The sequence below is a fragment of the Cucurbita moschata genome, unplaced genomic scaffold, assembly GCF_002738365.1.
Source record: "Cucurbita moschata cultivar Rifu unplaced genomic scaffold, Cmos_1.0 Cmo_Scf00025, whole genome shotgun sequence".
NCBI lineage: Eukaryota > Viridiplantae > Streptophyta > Magnoliopsida > Cucurbitales > Cucurbitaceae > Cucurbita > Cucurbita moschata.
The window spans coordinates 2,526,551-2,540,259 of NW_019268541.1; the positions used below are offsets into that span (position 1 = coordinate 2,526,551).

At 38.0% G+C, this 13,709-nt stretch overlaps 3 protein-coding genes and 1 long non-coding RNA gene across 6 annotated transcripts; 2 read left to right on the forward strand and 2 right to left on the reverse strand.

Annotated features, from left to right (window-relative positions):
• Positions 1-160: 160 nt before the first annotated feature.
• LOC111461476 (protein slowmo homolog) lies at positions 161-3,111 on the forward strand. The gene is made up of 2 exons (XM_023105007.1): positions 161-414; positions 2,333-3,111. Exon 2 carries the CDS (start codon positions 2,383-2,385, stop codon positions 2,938-2,940), a length of 558 nt encoding a protein of 185 aa, XP_022960775.1. The 5' UTR covers positions 161-414; positions 2,333-2,382; the 3' UTR covers positions 2,941-3,111.
• Positions 3,112-3,241: 130 nt separating this feature from the next.
• On the reverse strand, positions 3,242-7,419 carry LOC111461477 (zinc finger A20 and AN1 domain-containing stress-associated protein 8-like). Of its 3 annotated transcripts, none has more exons than XM_023105010.1 (2): positions 7,319-7,419; positions 3,242-3,960 (listed from the first exon to the last, which is right to left on the reverse strand). In XM_023105010.1, exon 2 carries the CDS (start codon positions 3,946-3,948, stop codon positions 3,427-3,429), a length of 522 nt encoding a protein of 173 aa, XP_022960778.1. In that variant the 5' UTR covers positions 3,949-3,960; positions 7,319-7,419; the 3' UTR covers positions 3,242-3,426. The 3 variants fall into 3 exon arrangements, with proteins under 3 accessions (XP_022960778.1, XP_022960777.1, XP_022960776.1); XM_023105009.1 differs by lacking the exon at positions 7,319-7,419 and adding an exon at positions 5,589-5,718; XM_023105008.1 differs by lacking the exon at positions 7,319-7,419 and adding an exon at positions 5,462-5,712.
• LOC111461479 lies at positions 3,967-12,694 on the forward strand. The gene is made up of 3 exons (XR_002713584.1): positions 3,967-4,454; positions 12,435-12,436; positions 12,652-12,694. It is a non-coding gene; the product is annotated as an uncharacterized LOC111461479 (long non-coding RNA).
• LOC111461474 (cytochrome c-type biogenesis protein CcmE) lies at positions 10,161-11,376 on the reverse strand. Its single transcript, XM_023105005.1, has one exon. The coding sequence runs from the start codon at positions 11,231-11,233 to the stop codon at positions 10,454-10,456; it is 780 nt and encodes a 259-aa protein (XP_022960773.1). The 5' UTR covers positions 11,234-11,376; the 3' UTR covers positions 10,161-10,453.
• Positions 12,695-13,709: the final 1,015 nt, after the last annotated feature.

A 13,709-nucleotide genomic window follows, 5' to 3' on the forward strand; every position in this document is an offset into this window, starting at 1 on the left:
TTCATAAATATTAAATATCAAAACAATATTATTCAATAAAATATTTAATAATAATTATTTGTAAATAAATAAATATTTTTCTCTTTTTAGTGTAATAAAAAAAATATTTATTTATTTATTTATAAATTATAATTATAATTAGTAAACGAGGTCTGAAAATGGAAGCTTTAGGGCTTATGGTATGGATACTGAATTGCAGTGATGTCTTGTCTTTAGCTTCAATGGCGAAGGGCAGTTTCGTCACAAAATTACGCCATTATTTAAACTCGGTCCAATGCTTTTGGTCTTCCTTTTACTGAAGCTTTGAATTACCGAGATTTTTCATTCCTTTCGTGGGTTTTGATTTTGAGATCTTGACCTGTCGGTACCGCCTTCTTCCGCCGCCTGCAAACGCCGTCTTCTTTCATCTCTCAGGTGGACTGTTTTTTCCTTTTCTTTAGCTCTTTGTAATTGATTTTAATTCGATTCTGCTAGGCGCATCGTTAAGGGTTTTGTGTGTTCATCATATATGTTTTGATTATCTGTTGGATTTCTGTGGAGAATTGAGATTGAGATTGAGAAATGCATCCAAAATCATTTGTGAATTCTAAACTAGCTGGTTAGATGCCTGTGGAATGTGACCGAGTTGGGTGTTTTTATCTTTGTATTCAAATCCAAAGATGAATTTGAGAGATTATTGGAATTGGTTGAGAAGAAGCATGTGTTTGACTGCCGGTTCTTTTGATGGATCGTTGTTTGTAATGATGGGACTCTGATCTTTCTTTCTTGCAAACGTTTGACTTGAGTGTGTTTGATTTGAGCTTGTTGAGAACATTTCATCTTTTTCCCTTTTCCTAGTTCAGCTTTGTTGCTACAGTTTGCTCTGTTTTGATGGCCATATGCAGTTTGAAAATTGTCTTTGAAGTCATTTGCACAAGGTCGAACGAACAGCTATCAATATTGATTAGGAAGAAAATGGCATCATAGTAGTTTGAGCGGTATGGCACCTTGTTAGAATCACAAAGCCTAGATGTTTTAACTGATAGATTTTGGTATCTGAGCTTCTTGCATCTTACATCTTGGATTCTAAAGTTATTGCCATGAGTTACTTTGGAGGTTTTTCTTGCTGTTGTTGTTCAAAGAAGGGGAGAACATTCTTATGCTCTTTTGTTATTTGGATGGATCTGGAAGTATTGTTGATTTGGTACTCGATTCATTCTCTAGAAATAAGAATTACTTGAATAAATCTATTGGGCAAATAGGTGAAAGAATTGGTAAAATGATTGTGTGAGATCTCACATCGATTGGAAAGAGGAACGAGTGCTAGTGAGGACGCTGGGTGGACCCCAAAGAGGGGTGGATTGTGAGATCACACATTGGTTGGAGAGGGGAACGAAACATTCTTTATAAGGGTGTGGAAACCTCTCCCGTGTTTTAAAAACCTTACGGGGAAGTCCGAAAGGGAAAGTCCAAAGAGAACAATATCAGCTAGCGGTGGATTTGGGCTATTACAAAACCTCTCCTTACCAGACGCGTTTTGAAAACCTTGAGAGAAAGCCCAAAGAGGACAATATCTACTAGCGGTGGGCTTGGGCTATTACAAAACTTCTCCCTAGCATACATGTTTTAAAACCCTTGAGGGGAAGTCCGAAAGGAAAATCCCAAAGAGGACAATATCTGCTAGCGGTGGGCTTAGGTTGTTACAAAACCTCTCCCTAGCAGACACGTTTTAAAAACCTTGCGGGGAAGCCCGAAAGGAAAAGCCCAAATAGGACAATATCTGCTAGCGATGGACTTGGGTTGTTACAAAACCTCTCCTTAGCAGATGCGTTTTAAAAACCTTGAGGGAAAGCTCAAAAGGAAAAGCCCAAAGAGGACGATATCTGCTAGTGGTGAAATTGGGCCGTTACAAATTGTTTCTAAGTCAAATTGATTTTCGGAAGAACGCCTCCCATCAGAAAAAAAAACTAGAGTTTGCAGAAAATTTTGTTTTTGCAAATGAACTGTTATGAATTTTGAAGAACTTTTGGGTTGGGCAAAACCTAATGACTTGATAAAATTAAAGTACTGTTCGTTCCCTATATGATTTGATTTATGCATCTGTAATGTTCAAGTTCTTTAGTTTATTCATGTAGTCACTCTTAGCTGATGGATAATGTTTTTCTTTTGTCTATGTTACATGACATGTGCTTTCTCCTGTCCTGATTGTATCTTCTGATACATTTCCATCATCTTCATTGACGTTTTTTGTTTTCCCTTTTCAATTCCTTTCCTGCTGAATTAGTAGCCATATGATTAATTTAAGCGGTGAATAGTAAGCGTTCGATTAATTTAGCGGTCTGTTCATATGCAGACTAGTTAACTGTGCTATTAAGAGAGTTGAAGGTATCAGAGAACAGTGTGATGGTTAGAGCATACTCTCAGGAGTACACCTACAAGCACCCGTGGGAACGGGTCACTTGTGCATCTTGGCGTAAATTTACCGACCCCGAAAACAAGCGTACATTATCCCATATTCTTGAAGTTGACACCTTAAACAGAAAGGTTGACCCAGAATCCGGGAAGCTCTATACAACCCGTGCTATTACCATCCATGCCCCTGGACCATGGTTTATCCGTAAGATCGTTGGTCAGGATATCTGCCACTGTGTCGAATCCACAGTTGTAGATGCTTGGTCGCAATCGATGCAACTCACCACTCGGAATATCAGTCTCCAGAAATTCATAGAAGTGGTGGAGAAAATCAGGTATGACCCTCACCCAGATAATCCGAACGGATGGACAATTTGCAGACAGGAGACGAGCATTCGAATCAAGCCATTGTCAGCACTCGCATCGATGGCTGAAAAAGTCGAGCAACGGTGCGCAGAGAGGTTTGTGCAGAACAGTGTCAAGGGTAGAGAAGTGATGGAGAGGATTTGCAAGTATCTTGAAGCTGAATCTAGCGGCCTCACAATCTAACTTTTACAAGTTCGAAGTGATCTGTGAGAATATGGGCTATTTCTAGAGCTGTTCTTCACAATAATTCTCAAGGAGAAACAGAGAACATCATGTTAAGATTCTCCCCAAATTTTGATAAATATGAGATTTGATTATATGGAATCCTTCCTAGCTTTTGGTTGCTTGTTTGTAGATTGTGAGTAAAATGGCCTCAAACATGGGCAGTATGCATTCATATACATATTCCTCGAGACACCTTATGACACGATACAGTCACGAAACATGCTTAAGATGATAACATTAAACCGTTGCAAGAACGAGAAAAATACCGATTCCTACACTTTCTTCAAACTGCAAAGATGCCATGGTTTTGCCATACCTCTTTCAAATATAACAATACACAACAGGTTACAAGATATGCATGAAGCAAAGCAGAAATCATCTAGGTGATGATGTCGATGATCGACGCATTAAAAGGTTCCATCCAGCCCTTTAGCTTGATTTGCGCTAGATCTTATCGAGCTTCTCTGCCTTCACAATGGGGTTGGCTTTAGCAATCGCATCCTGTGCAGAAGTATGATAATCGAAAGGGCAGTCATGTTTGTCGGAGTAACGATGAATGGCACAGAAGACGTTACCACATCGACAGTCGAATCCCATTAATCCAACTCGCTTGTTGCAATTGTTGCAACGTTTAGGTCTGTCCTTTGGCTTCACTCCACTGCTCCCTTCTGAAACAACCACAGGAGATGCCTGCATTGAGGAGATCTTAGGCTCCACCAAACTAACTGGCTCATCGACGACACCTGCGGTGACAAAGGGCTCATTTCGGTTAGAACTAGACGATCCATTCATGATACTTCCAAGAGTTGACGCACTCAGTTTAGCCTGATCTTGTTTCAACATCAAATCCCTGTGGCACTTAGAACACATATTCATAGTAGCTGCACTTCCGAAGAAGCCACAGTTGTTGATGCACAGAAGGGGACCCTCAGGGGGAGCTTGACAGCTTGCCTCATCATGTTCCATGTTCTTAATCTCCTGCAACACATTCACATGAATTTGTTTTTGTTCTTTTTGGTTGGGAAACAGACAGATACACATGTTCAAAAACTACACATAAATTTCATTTAATAGGCAAGACTGCACTAGGAATCAAGATGATGCCATGGCTACTAACCAAATACAGCTACTATTACTATGTACTATCAAGTGAAGAGCTTGAAGATATCAAATTCTATAACCATACAGGTGCCAATGAACAAAGAATGTTATTCATGTATGTTTAAGGTACTGGTACTGAAATTAATTAGGGATACGAAAAGATTAAGAACGATTCTTAGGCTAATCTAATTCCTCGGTCTCAGAAGCCATTATTACAAGTCTGAAAATGAAAAACTTGCAACAAGGTTAAAATCATTAAATTATAGAAGAGAAGAAAATCATGAACAAGTCATGAAAGGTTATGTGAGATCCCACATCGGTTGGAGAGGGGAACGAAACATTTCTTATAAGGCTGTGGAAACTCCTCCCTAGTTGACGCGTTTTAAAACCTTGAGGAGAAGCCTAGAAGGGAAAGCCCAAAGAGGACAATATCAGTTAGCGGTGGGCTTGGGCGGTTACAAATGGTATCAGAGCTAGTCACCGGACAGTTTGCTAGCGAGGACGTTGGGCCCCCAAGGGGGTGGATTGTGAGATCCCACATTAGTTGAAGAGGGAAACGAAGCATTTCTTATAAGGGTGTGGAAACCTCTCCTAGTAGACACATTTTAGAACCTTTAGGAGAAGCCCGGAAGGGAAAGACCAAAGAAGACAATATCTACTAGCGGTGAACTTGGGCTGTTACTGGTTATTCGTTATAACATAAGTACAACGTTAGTATCGAAATTAGCTTTCCTACATTATCAGCTGAAACCAAGATAGCCAGAGAGGATCAAAAGAATCAAAAGATCTTATAGTTTCATGCCAACAATGAGAAACATGGCCATAATTTTCCAGTATTCATATCTAGAACACCCTTCAGTTAAATCCATACTCATCGGGAAAACTTGAACATATAAACTCCAAAGTAACAGACAATCCATTACAAACCAACCTTTCAACTCAACATGTAGTGGGGCATAAAAACAACGATACTAGGATGCTTGAATCCACAACCGAACCTGGATCAAAATGCTCGTGGACTTGAAAAAACAACAAATATTTGACACCAAACTATGATTCTGACAATCCAAGTAAGAATTAAACACTTCCCAAATCATCTCAACAAGAGTCTTGACCAGTACCAACAGCAACTCACAGATTCAGTACTGAACATTCAAAATTCAAGAGCGAAACGATCGTAATATATATATATATATATATACTTCCATCACAACGCTCATAAATGACATCCATATTCATATATGTGTACAAGTATTACAACAACTTGTATCATAGTAATCTAGTTGTTCGATCCCCAACTATCAATTAGGAGAAACGTTATAATACATGCTTAGAAAACACATGGAAATTCACATAAAAGGAAGGGAAATTCTCATACCGCTTATGATGGGACGAAAAACCCTTAGAAACAAGGGTTCTCAACCAAGGAACAGAGCCAAAATCCTCGAAGATAAGGATCCGTTCGAGAAATTGAAAGAAAACAAAGGGGGATTAGAAACCCTAACCCTTGAAGAAAACCCAGAGCGGAAGAAGAAGGAAGAAAGAGAGAACTATATGTAATGCGCCATCTCCATTTCCGAAGCCAAAATTTCTCCGGAGGAAGAACTGTTGAGTACTGATTGATACGACAAGAAGAGAGAACCTTATGAGCTGTGGAATTTCATCAATTAAATTTTTGTAAACTTTCAATTTCAATTTTAATTTAATCAAATTGAATGTGTAAGAATTTAAGAACTTCCTAGAATTCAATGAATCATCACTATTTTATTTGTGTTTGAAGTATGCGAGGTGAATCTATACTTTTCATGCATCATATACCATATGAAAGTTCCAAGATGATTCGTTAAAAAAAAAAAAAAACTTCTAGATTTGTCTAGTTCGTTGTGAATTCACAGGCTACTTTGCTACGTCTATTTCTTCCTTTACACAAGTTTCAATCTCGAGATAGGATCAAATCTTTACCCTACGACTACTATTAAAAAGAAAAGGTTTTCCTACATAATGTTGCAAGTCTATAGGGGAATGACCTGTTCCCGATAAAACTTCAAACTGAAAACGTTATGTCGCTCACATCACTTCACGTTTTTTTTTTTTTTTTTTGCCGGGCTTCAATTCAGCTAATTCATCTACTAATTTTAACAAATAAAAAAGAAAAAAAAATCATAAAGCTAATTAATTTCAATATAATAAAAGAAACTTTATTTCAATTTTCATTTGAAAATTTAAAATATTTATACTAAACAAATAATTTATAAACATTTATAGAAGATTAAATAACATCGCAACTATCGTAAGAATAATTTTTTTTTCTTTTTTTTTTTTGTATGAAATAATAATTAATAACTTTATCTATTAAACCATGCTCATATTCGTAGAAAATGTCAATATTAAAATGATACATGATACCGTTCACGAGTATAGTACCCATAATAGGTTTCCAACTCTAGCAACTAGATGCAATTTTCATTTCCATCGTGACCAATGATACGTTCTAAAAAATATTGTTAAAATATTTTCATGTTTCTACGTAGTAATGACCTTATAAATTAAATCAATATCTTCAAGTATTCGACCGATGTAAGAATAGAACTAAATATGACATTTAATAAAACTCAACGAATAGCCCTTAAGGTCAAAATTTTATAACTATATGCTACCGAAGATACTCGAACCAAACCTCGGGTAAACTTAAGAAAGCTTAGTACTATATAATACCCTTCCAAATCTATTTCCAACCACTAGTTGTCATGGGAAAGTACTTAAGTGTATTTTGGCAAAGTTGGGGTTGGCTCAATGCAAGGTTCTAGGATTGAGATACGGTTGAACTTGCAGCTGCAAACCAAATAAGAGAGCAGACAGAGATTCTATTCACATTCAATGATATCTTTGAAAGTAATAGATGGAAAGGGCGTTCGCCACTTGAGCCGTATGCGGGATCAATGAAGAATCTCTTCAAAATTAGCTCTTTGATTAGTGGGGGAAGTCAACCTACGAGCACAGAAGAGTGTGGTATCGCAACCTCTCTGTAAGTAAAGGTCAAGTCTCTTTTGAAGCTAGAATGTAAGGAAATTGTAAGAAGCGCAAAAAAGGGTCAAATGCGGTTGCTAGCATCGAAGAAAGGCGTCATAGACGAGAAAGTGGGAGTTCCGACTTGGCAAACCAGCTAGGAAAGTAGTAGAAAGGTAAGAGGGACATTGAATGAGGAGCAAAACACAAGACACACAAAAATGCTTACCTTATACCACAAAGTTACTCAAGTTAGCTGGGGGAGAGGCATTATATGGCCCTGTGAGCAGCGAAGTAAGCTGATATGTCATCCTCAAAAGGAGCTGTACGCCATCTAAAGAAGCAACATAACAATCAGTAAACTCAACATTCATGAATCACAATCAATTTAATCTCCAATTCATCTCCATATGCCTGTATAAATATTGCTTCTCTAAATCCAATCTCCAACACCAATTTGATATTACCTTTGAATTTGATTCTTCCTCTCCTCTCGTTCTTTTCAAGTTTGCTGTGCGTCTAACAATGGCTGGATCCAGCATCCAAGGGGCGATGAGGTGGTTCATGGCGACCATGGTGCTTCTGCTTGCTGTGGCAAGAGCTCAAGACAGTGGAGGACTTGCACCGTTGCCTGCCATGGATGCTGGGACTGGATTTCAGGTGACATTTTCCAGTGGCGGGGTTCTGCTATCGATTTTCATCAGCCTCCTTGCGCTTCTCTGGCATTAGATACCAGATCTTCCTGCTTTCTCATCAATCAGTATGATTGGATTTTGATGGTTTGTATGTATATGTTGTTGTCATTGTGCTGGCACTATTTTTTCTTTCGCTCTGGCCATATAGACATGATTCTAAATGCTTTTGGTATGTAATCTCAGGGGTATTGTCAATAAAGAATCGTTTCGACATTAAGTTTCCCAAGAACGAAAAATATGTTTCAGAGGACGATCATAAAAAATGCATGAAATATTAAGACACTAAGGTAGGAATCTGGCAATGATAACAAAGGACAAGTAAAAAGAAAAGAAACGGGTTTCTGTCAAAGTTCCAACACTGCAGTCACTCTATACACTAAGAAAACAAAGAACTTACAGTGAAACCTTCGAAGAGAAGAAAAAGACTCCTGTAAAGGATCTAATCGCTAGAGATTTATCAACAAATGCCATTAAATTCAAATTATAATATCGCAATTAGCATTGAGTGTCTTGAGATGATTAACTAGAAACATAAATCAGTAATCCAGGTTCTAAAACATTTAACGAAAAAAGTTGCGTAATCCACTTGAGTCAGCCGTGTATACAATGGTATGAATCCAGGTTCTATGTCTATTTTTATCCCTTCTATCAGTCTATCTGTAACGTCCTAAGCTCACCGCTAACAGATATTGTCCTCTCTGAGCTTTTCCTTTCGGACTTCCCCTCAATAAAAACGCGCCTACTAGAGAGAGGTTTCTACACCCTTACAAAGAATGTTTCGTTCTCCTCCCCAACCGATGTGGGATCTCACACTATCTATATGAATCTAAGTTCTATGTCTATCCTTCTCCCTTCTACCAATCTATCTATCTATAATTGCTCAAACAATGCATAACAGTAAGGATGATGAGTAGCCTTCAGAAAAAGAAAGTACAACATTCTCAATAGGCTCAGCGGAACGTGATGAAAGAGTATTGGAGAAGAACAACCGACCTTTCAAACAATAGAGATTGGCACCTGATGCCCTGACAACACCTATAGGATTATTTCAAATAGTCCAAGCAATTAACATACATCAAGCAGATTATTCAAGAATATATATATACGTGTGTGTGTGTGTGTGTGTGTGTGTGTGTGTGTGAGTGTGTGTGTATGTATATTCCAACACAGAAATATCTTTCTCAGATAGGATCCAATGCAGCAATATCAAAAGATGAAAAACAAAACCTCCTAGCTCAAAATGATGATAAGAAAATACTCTTCTATCTGAACTGACAGTATTAGATAGTAACAGAAGTTGAATTAAAGCCTCTGTGGACCCTTAAAACAAAGCAACTTTGACGCTTACCCATTCATAGTTATCACGTCCGATTATCAATAAATCATATACCCAGCAATATGGAGTAATGAAACATATTGAAAATGAAAATTTTCAAAGCATCTCCCTCTTCTTAGAAACTCTTTTACCAAATTATACACCGCCATTGCTTTTATAGGACAAAAAGAAATTGTATAAATATGAGAGACCTTCCGAGAACGAAGATGGTGGGAAACTCTCATACGCGAAGTTGATGAATGCCAAAGGGGATTGCTCTAAAATGGCGTTCATTCTATCTGGCTAAAAAGAAAAAAGAATTTCCATATCAGTTATAGGGATACTCTTCCCTTCTTTGGAGCTATCCTTCTTTCACGACTCCCTTTGTTTTCATTCCAGCCATGACACACATATAGAGAACGGTACGATTCCTCTTAGAAGGACACCTTCGCCCGAAGATGGCAAAGAAAATAATAATAACTAAAGTTTTAAAAAAGTGCCCAAGAAGGAGCACACAGAAGAGAAGGTTAACAAAAAATCTTAGTATTACCATTCAGCGAACAAAAGAAAGTACGAACGAATATATAAAGAAATAGATAAATGCTGGAAAGACATATCTAGGATGAACCATTATTAGATCATACTCGTAAATATGAAGTCTTTAGCAAAAGACACAATTAGAAAGATACTGAAAATGAAGTTTTCTCCTTTGCAAAAAAGCATTCACATTTGCCAACCCCAAAATCTAAAAGCCATAAACACAAAAAAGTGAGAAGGATACAACAATACACAACTGTAATGACATGCTATAAGAATTTGAATATCACCACAAAGATAACACGTTTATTAAACATATTGAATACATTTTTCATATGTGAGTATTGCACTCATCGAGTTTCAATAAGTTTCATGCTAGAAAGAACTTTCAATATAAATTATGACATCAGAATATAAGGATAGTAACATATCACCTTCACCCTCTGGTGGTTTGTCAAAAAAACAAGGATACTTACATCTGAACCGAAGATAAGGATAACGAAACCAGCTCAAAAAACGACCAAAAATGAAAAGGACATAACATCCATAAGTAATTTCCTTTTATTCAGAATAATAAGGAATCACCAAAGATTTTGGTATTACAAGACAAACTTAAGATGTCAGTCAGATGCCTCAGATTGAAACAAAATCAATTGCTCTCTCACCCCATCCAGAGGGTAACTACCTCACAAGAATATTGATTAAGCAAATTCTAAATATGAACTACCAACAATTTATCATGTCCTCTCGAGATATTGTTGTACGTATAATGAAACAAATATCAGAAAATGAATTGAGAACAATTATACCGATTGAATCAAGCGTGATTCACCCCCAATTCTCCTTCCTCGATCTTCTTCTTGTTCTTCTCGATTGCAGCCGCAACCTCCGCAGGCATATACTTCTCATCATGCTTTGCCAAAACCTCCGTAGCAGAAAAATAATATTCCCCACTCCTCGCTTTTCCCGAAACACTCTTCGTAGAGACTTCATTTCTTATGTCATCGGTAAATGGCTTAATAAAACCTTCCGCCACGACCGAATGCCCCTCTCTAAACAAATCCGGCAACGACCCCTGATGGCGAACCAATATATCGGTGACCAAATCCGTTATCACGAACTCCATTTGAGAAGACGACGCTGGATGCATCACACTGCCTTCAAGAACCAGACCACCGAGACGAAACTTATTCTTCGAGGGATTCGCAGAGTATTTCTCGAGCGCATCAGTCGGCGTCACGTAGAACAGCAGATGCTCTTCAAAATTATTGAGGATGATGACGATGAACCCCGCGATGCAGCTGAAAGTCAGAGCATAGGTCCAGAGCCGGCGCGTCTGAAGCTGCCTTGCCCGAGCTCCGATGTCGACCTGCTTGGGACGGGTCGGATTCCGCCGTGCAGTTGAGAGAAACCGAAATCCAGACAGATTGAAGACGGTCTCTTTGGGAAGTCGACGAAGATCGGAAAGTGCAGAGGAGATAAGAGGGGGAGATTTGGGTATGGCGGACGATTGAATGTTATTCAAAGTGGGGAAGAAACGAACTGAGGACCGCAAAAGGAGGTGCGATCTCAGTCGGAAAGCGAGATTTGAAGCCATTGAAGATTGAAGATTGAAGATTGAAGATTGAAGATTGAATTTAGGGTTGAAAGGGTTTAGGGTTTTGTGGAAGGATTCTGAAAATCAAGATCGAAGAAGAGACCAAATGGTAATCTTCTTCTCTTCTCTCAGAAATGTCAACGTGACCATTTCCCGAATTTTCTTCATATTATTGTAATTTAAAAAATAAATAAATTAACTTTTGTAATTAACTTTTTTTTCTTTTTTTTTTTGGAAATTAAAAATTTTGGTCCACGAGTTGACTTTTTTTTGTGGGGTCAACCCGACTAACTTGAAAATAGAGTTATAACTAAGTTAATTTATCTACTTTTAAGATTATTAAGAAGATTATGAATATTTCTTTACGTTTTTAACCGATGTTAGTGATGTGTTCTGACTTATAAACGTTTGATATTTGAAAATAGTAGGTTGAATTGTGAACTCTATTTGTGTTACTCGGGACACTAACTCAACCTAATTTGTTTACACCCCTATCCGAACATAGTTAAAATAGATATGACATCATCTATCACGTTTATCAAAATTGAGTTTTATTCTCTCCATATATATTTTTTCTAAGCAAAATCTTTAGACATGAGTCAACTATTTATATTAAATTTCTATATTTCTAAATTTTCTTTAAATTTTCTCTAACCGGTTCTTCGTATTTTTTCATTTGTGAGTTGTTCGGCTATCCTAACACATCCAACATAGAATTGTTCCAAGCAAAATTGATACGTGGAAATCACTAGAAGGGGAGTAAGATTCGGATTACCTTGTTGATCGAATATCTCACGGCAAAAACATTGTTTGAGATTTGAATCACTCCACAGGCAAGATCGATCATGTCTAGCTTGAATGATTCTTGTTGATCAAATATCTCAAGGCAATAACACTTGATTGAGATTCGAATCACTCCACAAGCAAGATTGATCATGTCGAGCTTGAATGATTCTACATGCAACCTAAACTACGTAGAATTGCAAAGAAATTTAGCTATTGATGGTGATAACTAACAGGCCAAAGCAGACAATATCTGATAGCGGCGGGCTTGGACTATTACTAATGGTATTAGAGTCAGATACCAAATGGTGTGTCAATGAGGACGATGACCCTCAAGGGAGTGGATTATGAGATCCTGTATCGGTTGGAGAGGGGAATGAAGCATTCCTTATAAGGGTGTGGAAACCTCTCCCTAGAGACGTATTTTAAAACCATGAGGCTGATGATGATACTTAACAGGCCAAAGCAAACAATATCTGCTAGTGGTTGGCTTGGGTTCACTAATGGTATCAGAGCTAGATATCGAGCGTGTGTCATCAAAGATGAGGCCCCCATGGGAGTGGATTATGAGATCCCGCATCAGTTGGAGAAGGGAATGAAACATTCCTTATAAGGATGTGGAAACCACTCCTTAGAGACGTGTTTTAAAACCATGAGGCTGACAACGATACGTAACGAGTCAAAGCGGACAATATCTGCTAGCGGTGGACTTGAGCTGTTACACCCGGACTCCCACGGTGACAGTAGTAGGAAATCTTGCCTTCATTTCTCCACGCCCGCTCACGCTTTGCTGAACTTTTTGTGTATCGACTTGTGCAATGGTAAAGTTAACCTGTTAAATATCCGCGAAGCCAAATTAAAATGGTTAACAAAAATACGTAAGTCTCGAGATCTAAAAGACACCTCCTGCAGCTGCATGGCTCCACACGCTCCCACCATCAACTGTGATCTACACTCCATCTGAAAAAAAAAAAAAATAGAATAACATGGAATGGGTATAAAAGTACTCAATGAGTAAACCTACTTGTAGGCTCTTGTCGGACTTAATCTTATATATGAAAACTTGCACTATGTGCTCAAAACTGTCCCTAGCAATAGCCAAATTATGGCTTAACGTCTGTACCAAATTTTGTAGGTCACTAAACCCACCTACCTCCTTTAAGGAGTACTCAATCTCAGCTCTCAAGTTCACAACCTAAAGATTTTCTGTTTTCTTTTGGCCCTAGGTTTCACATATGTCTAGGTTCGTCAGTCTTGTGCAAAATGCATCTCAAATCGTCGTGGCCCATGAAAAAACCCTAGGGTAATACTCATAAAAAGGTGATCGTACTCCATAAATATTTACCTATTGAGCTCTAATCAGTGAATTACCACTCAGTGAATTTTCCCTAGTGGTGTCGAGCAACATCTACTTGTTCCTAAGATCAGTAAAATACTTATCCAATATCTTTCCATATTAGATAGTAAACTACCTGCTCATGTACCCTTGTTGGATTAGAACAATAAAACTACCTGTCTTATGAATAATAACGACATGTTACTTTGCCTTTTCAGGCTAGACTAGTAAAACTACCTATCACTACGTCATTCGGGGTGGAACAATAAAAAGTTCATGGCTCTCCTCACTAGGCACCACCGATAGTACTTCAGTAGTATACCCTCTATAACTCCTGAAATCCTCTATGGGTGACAA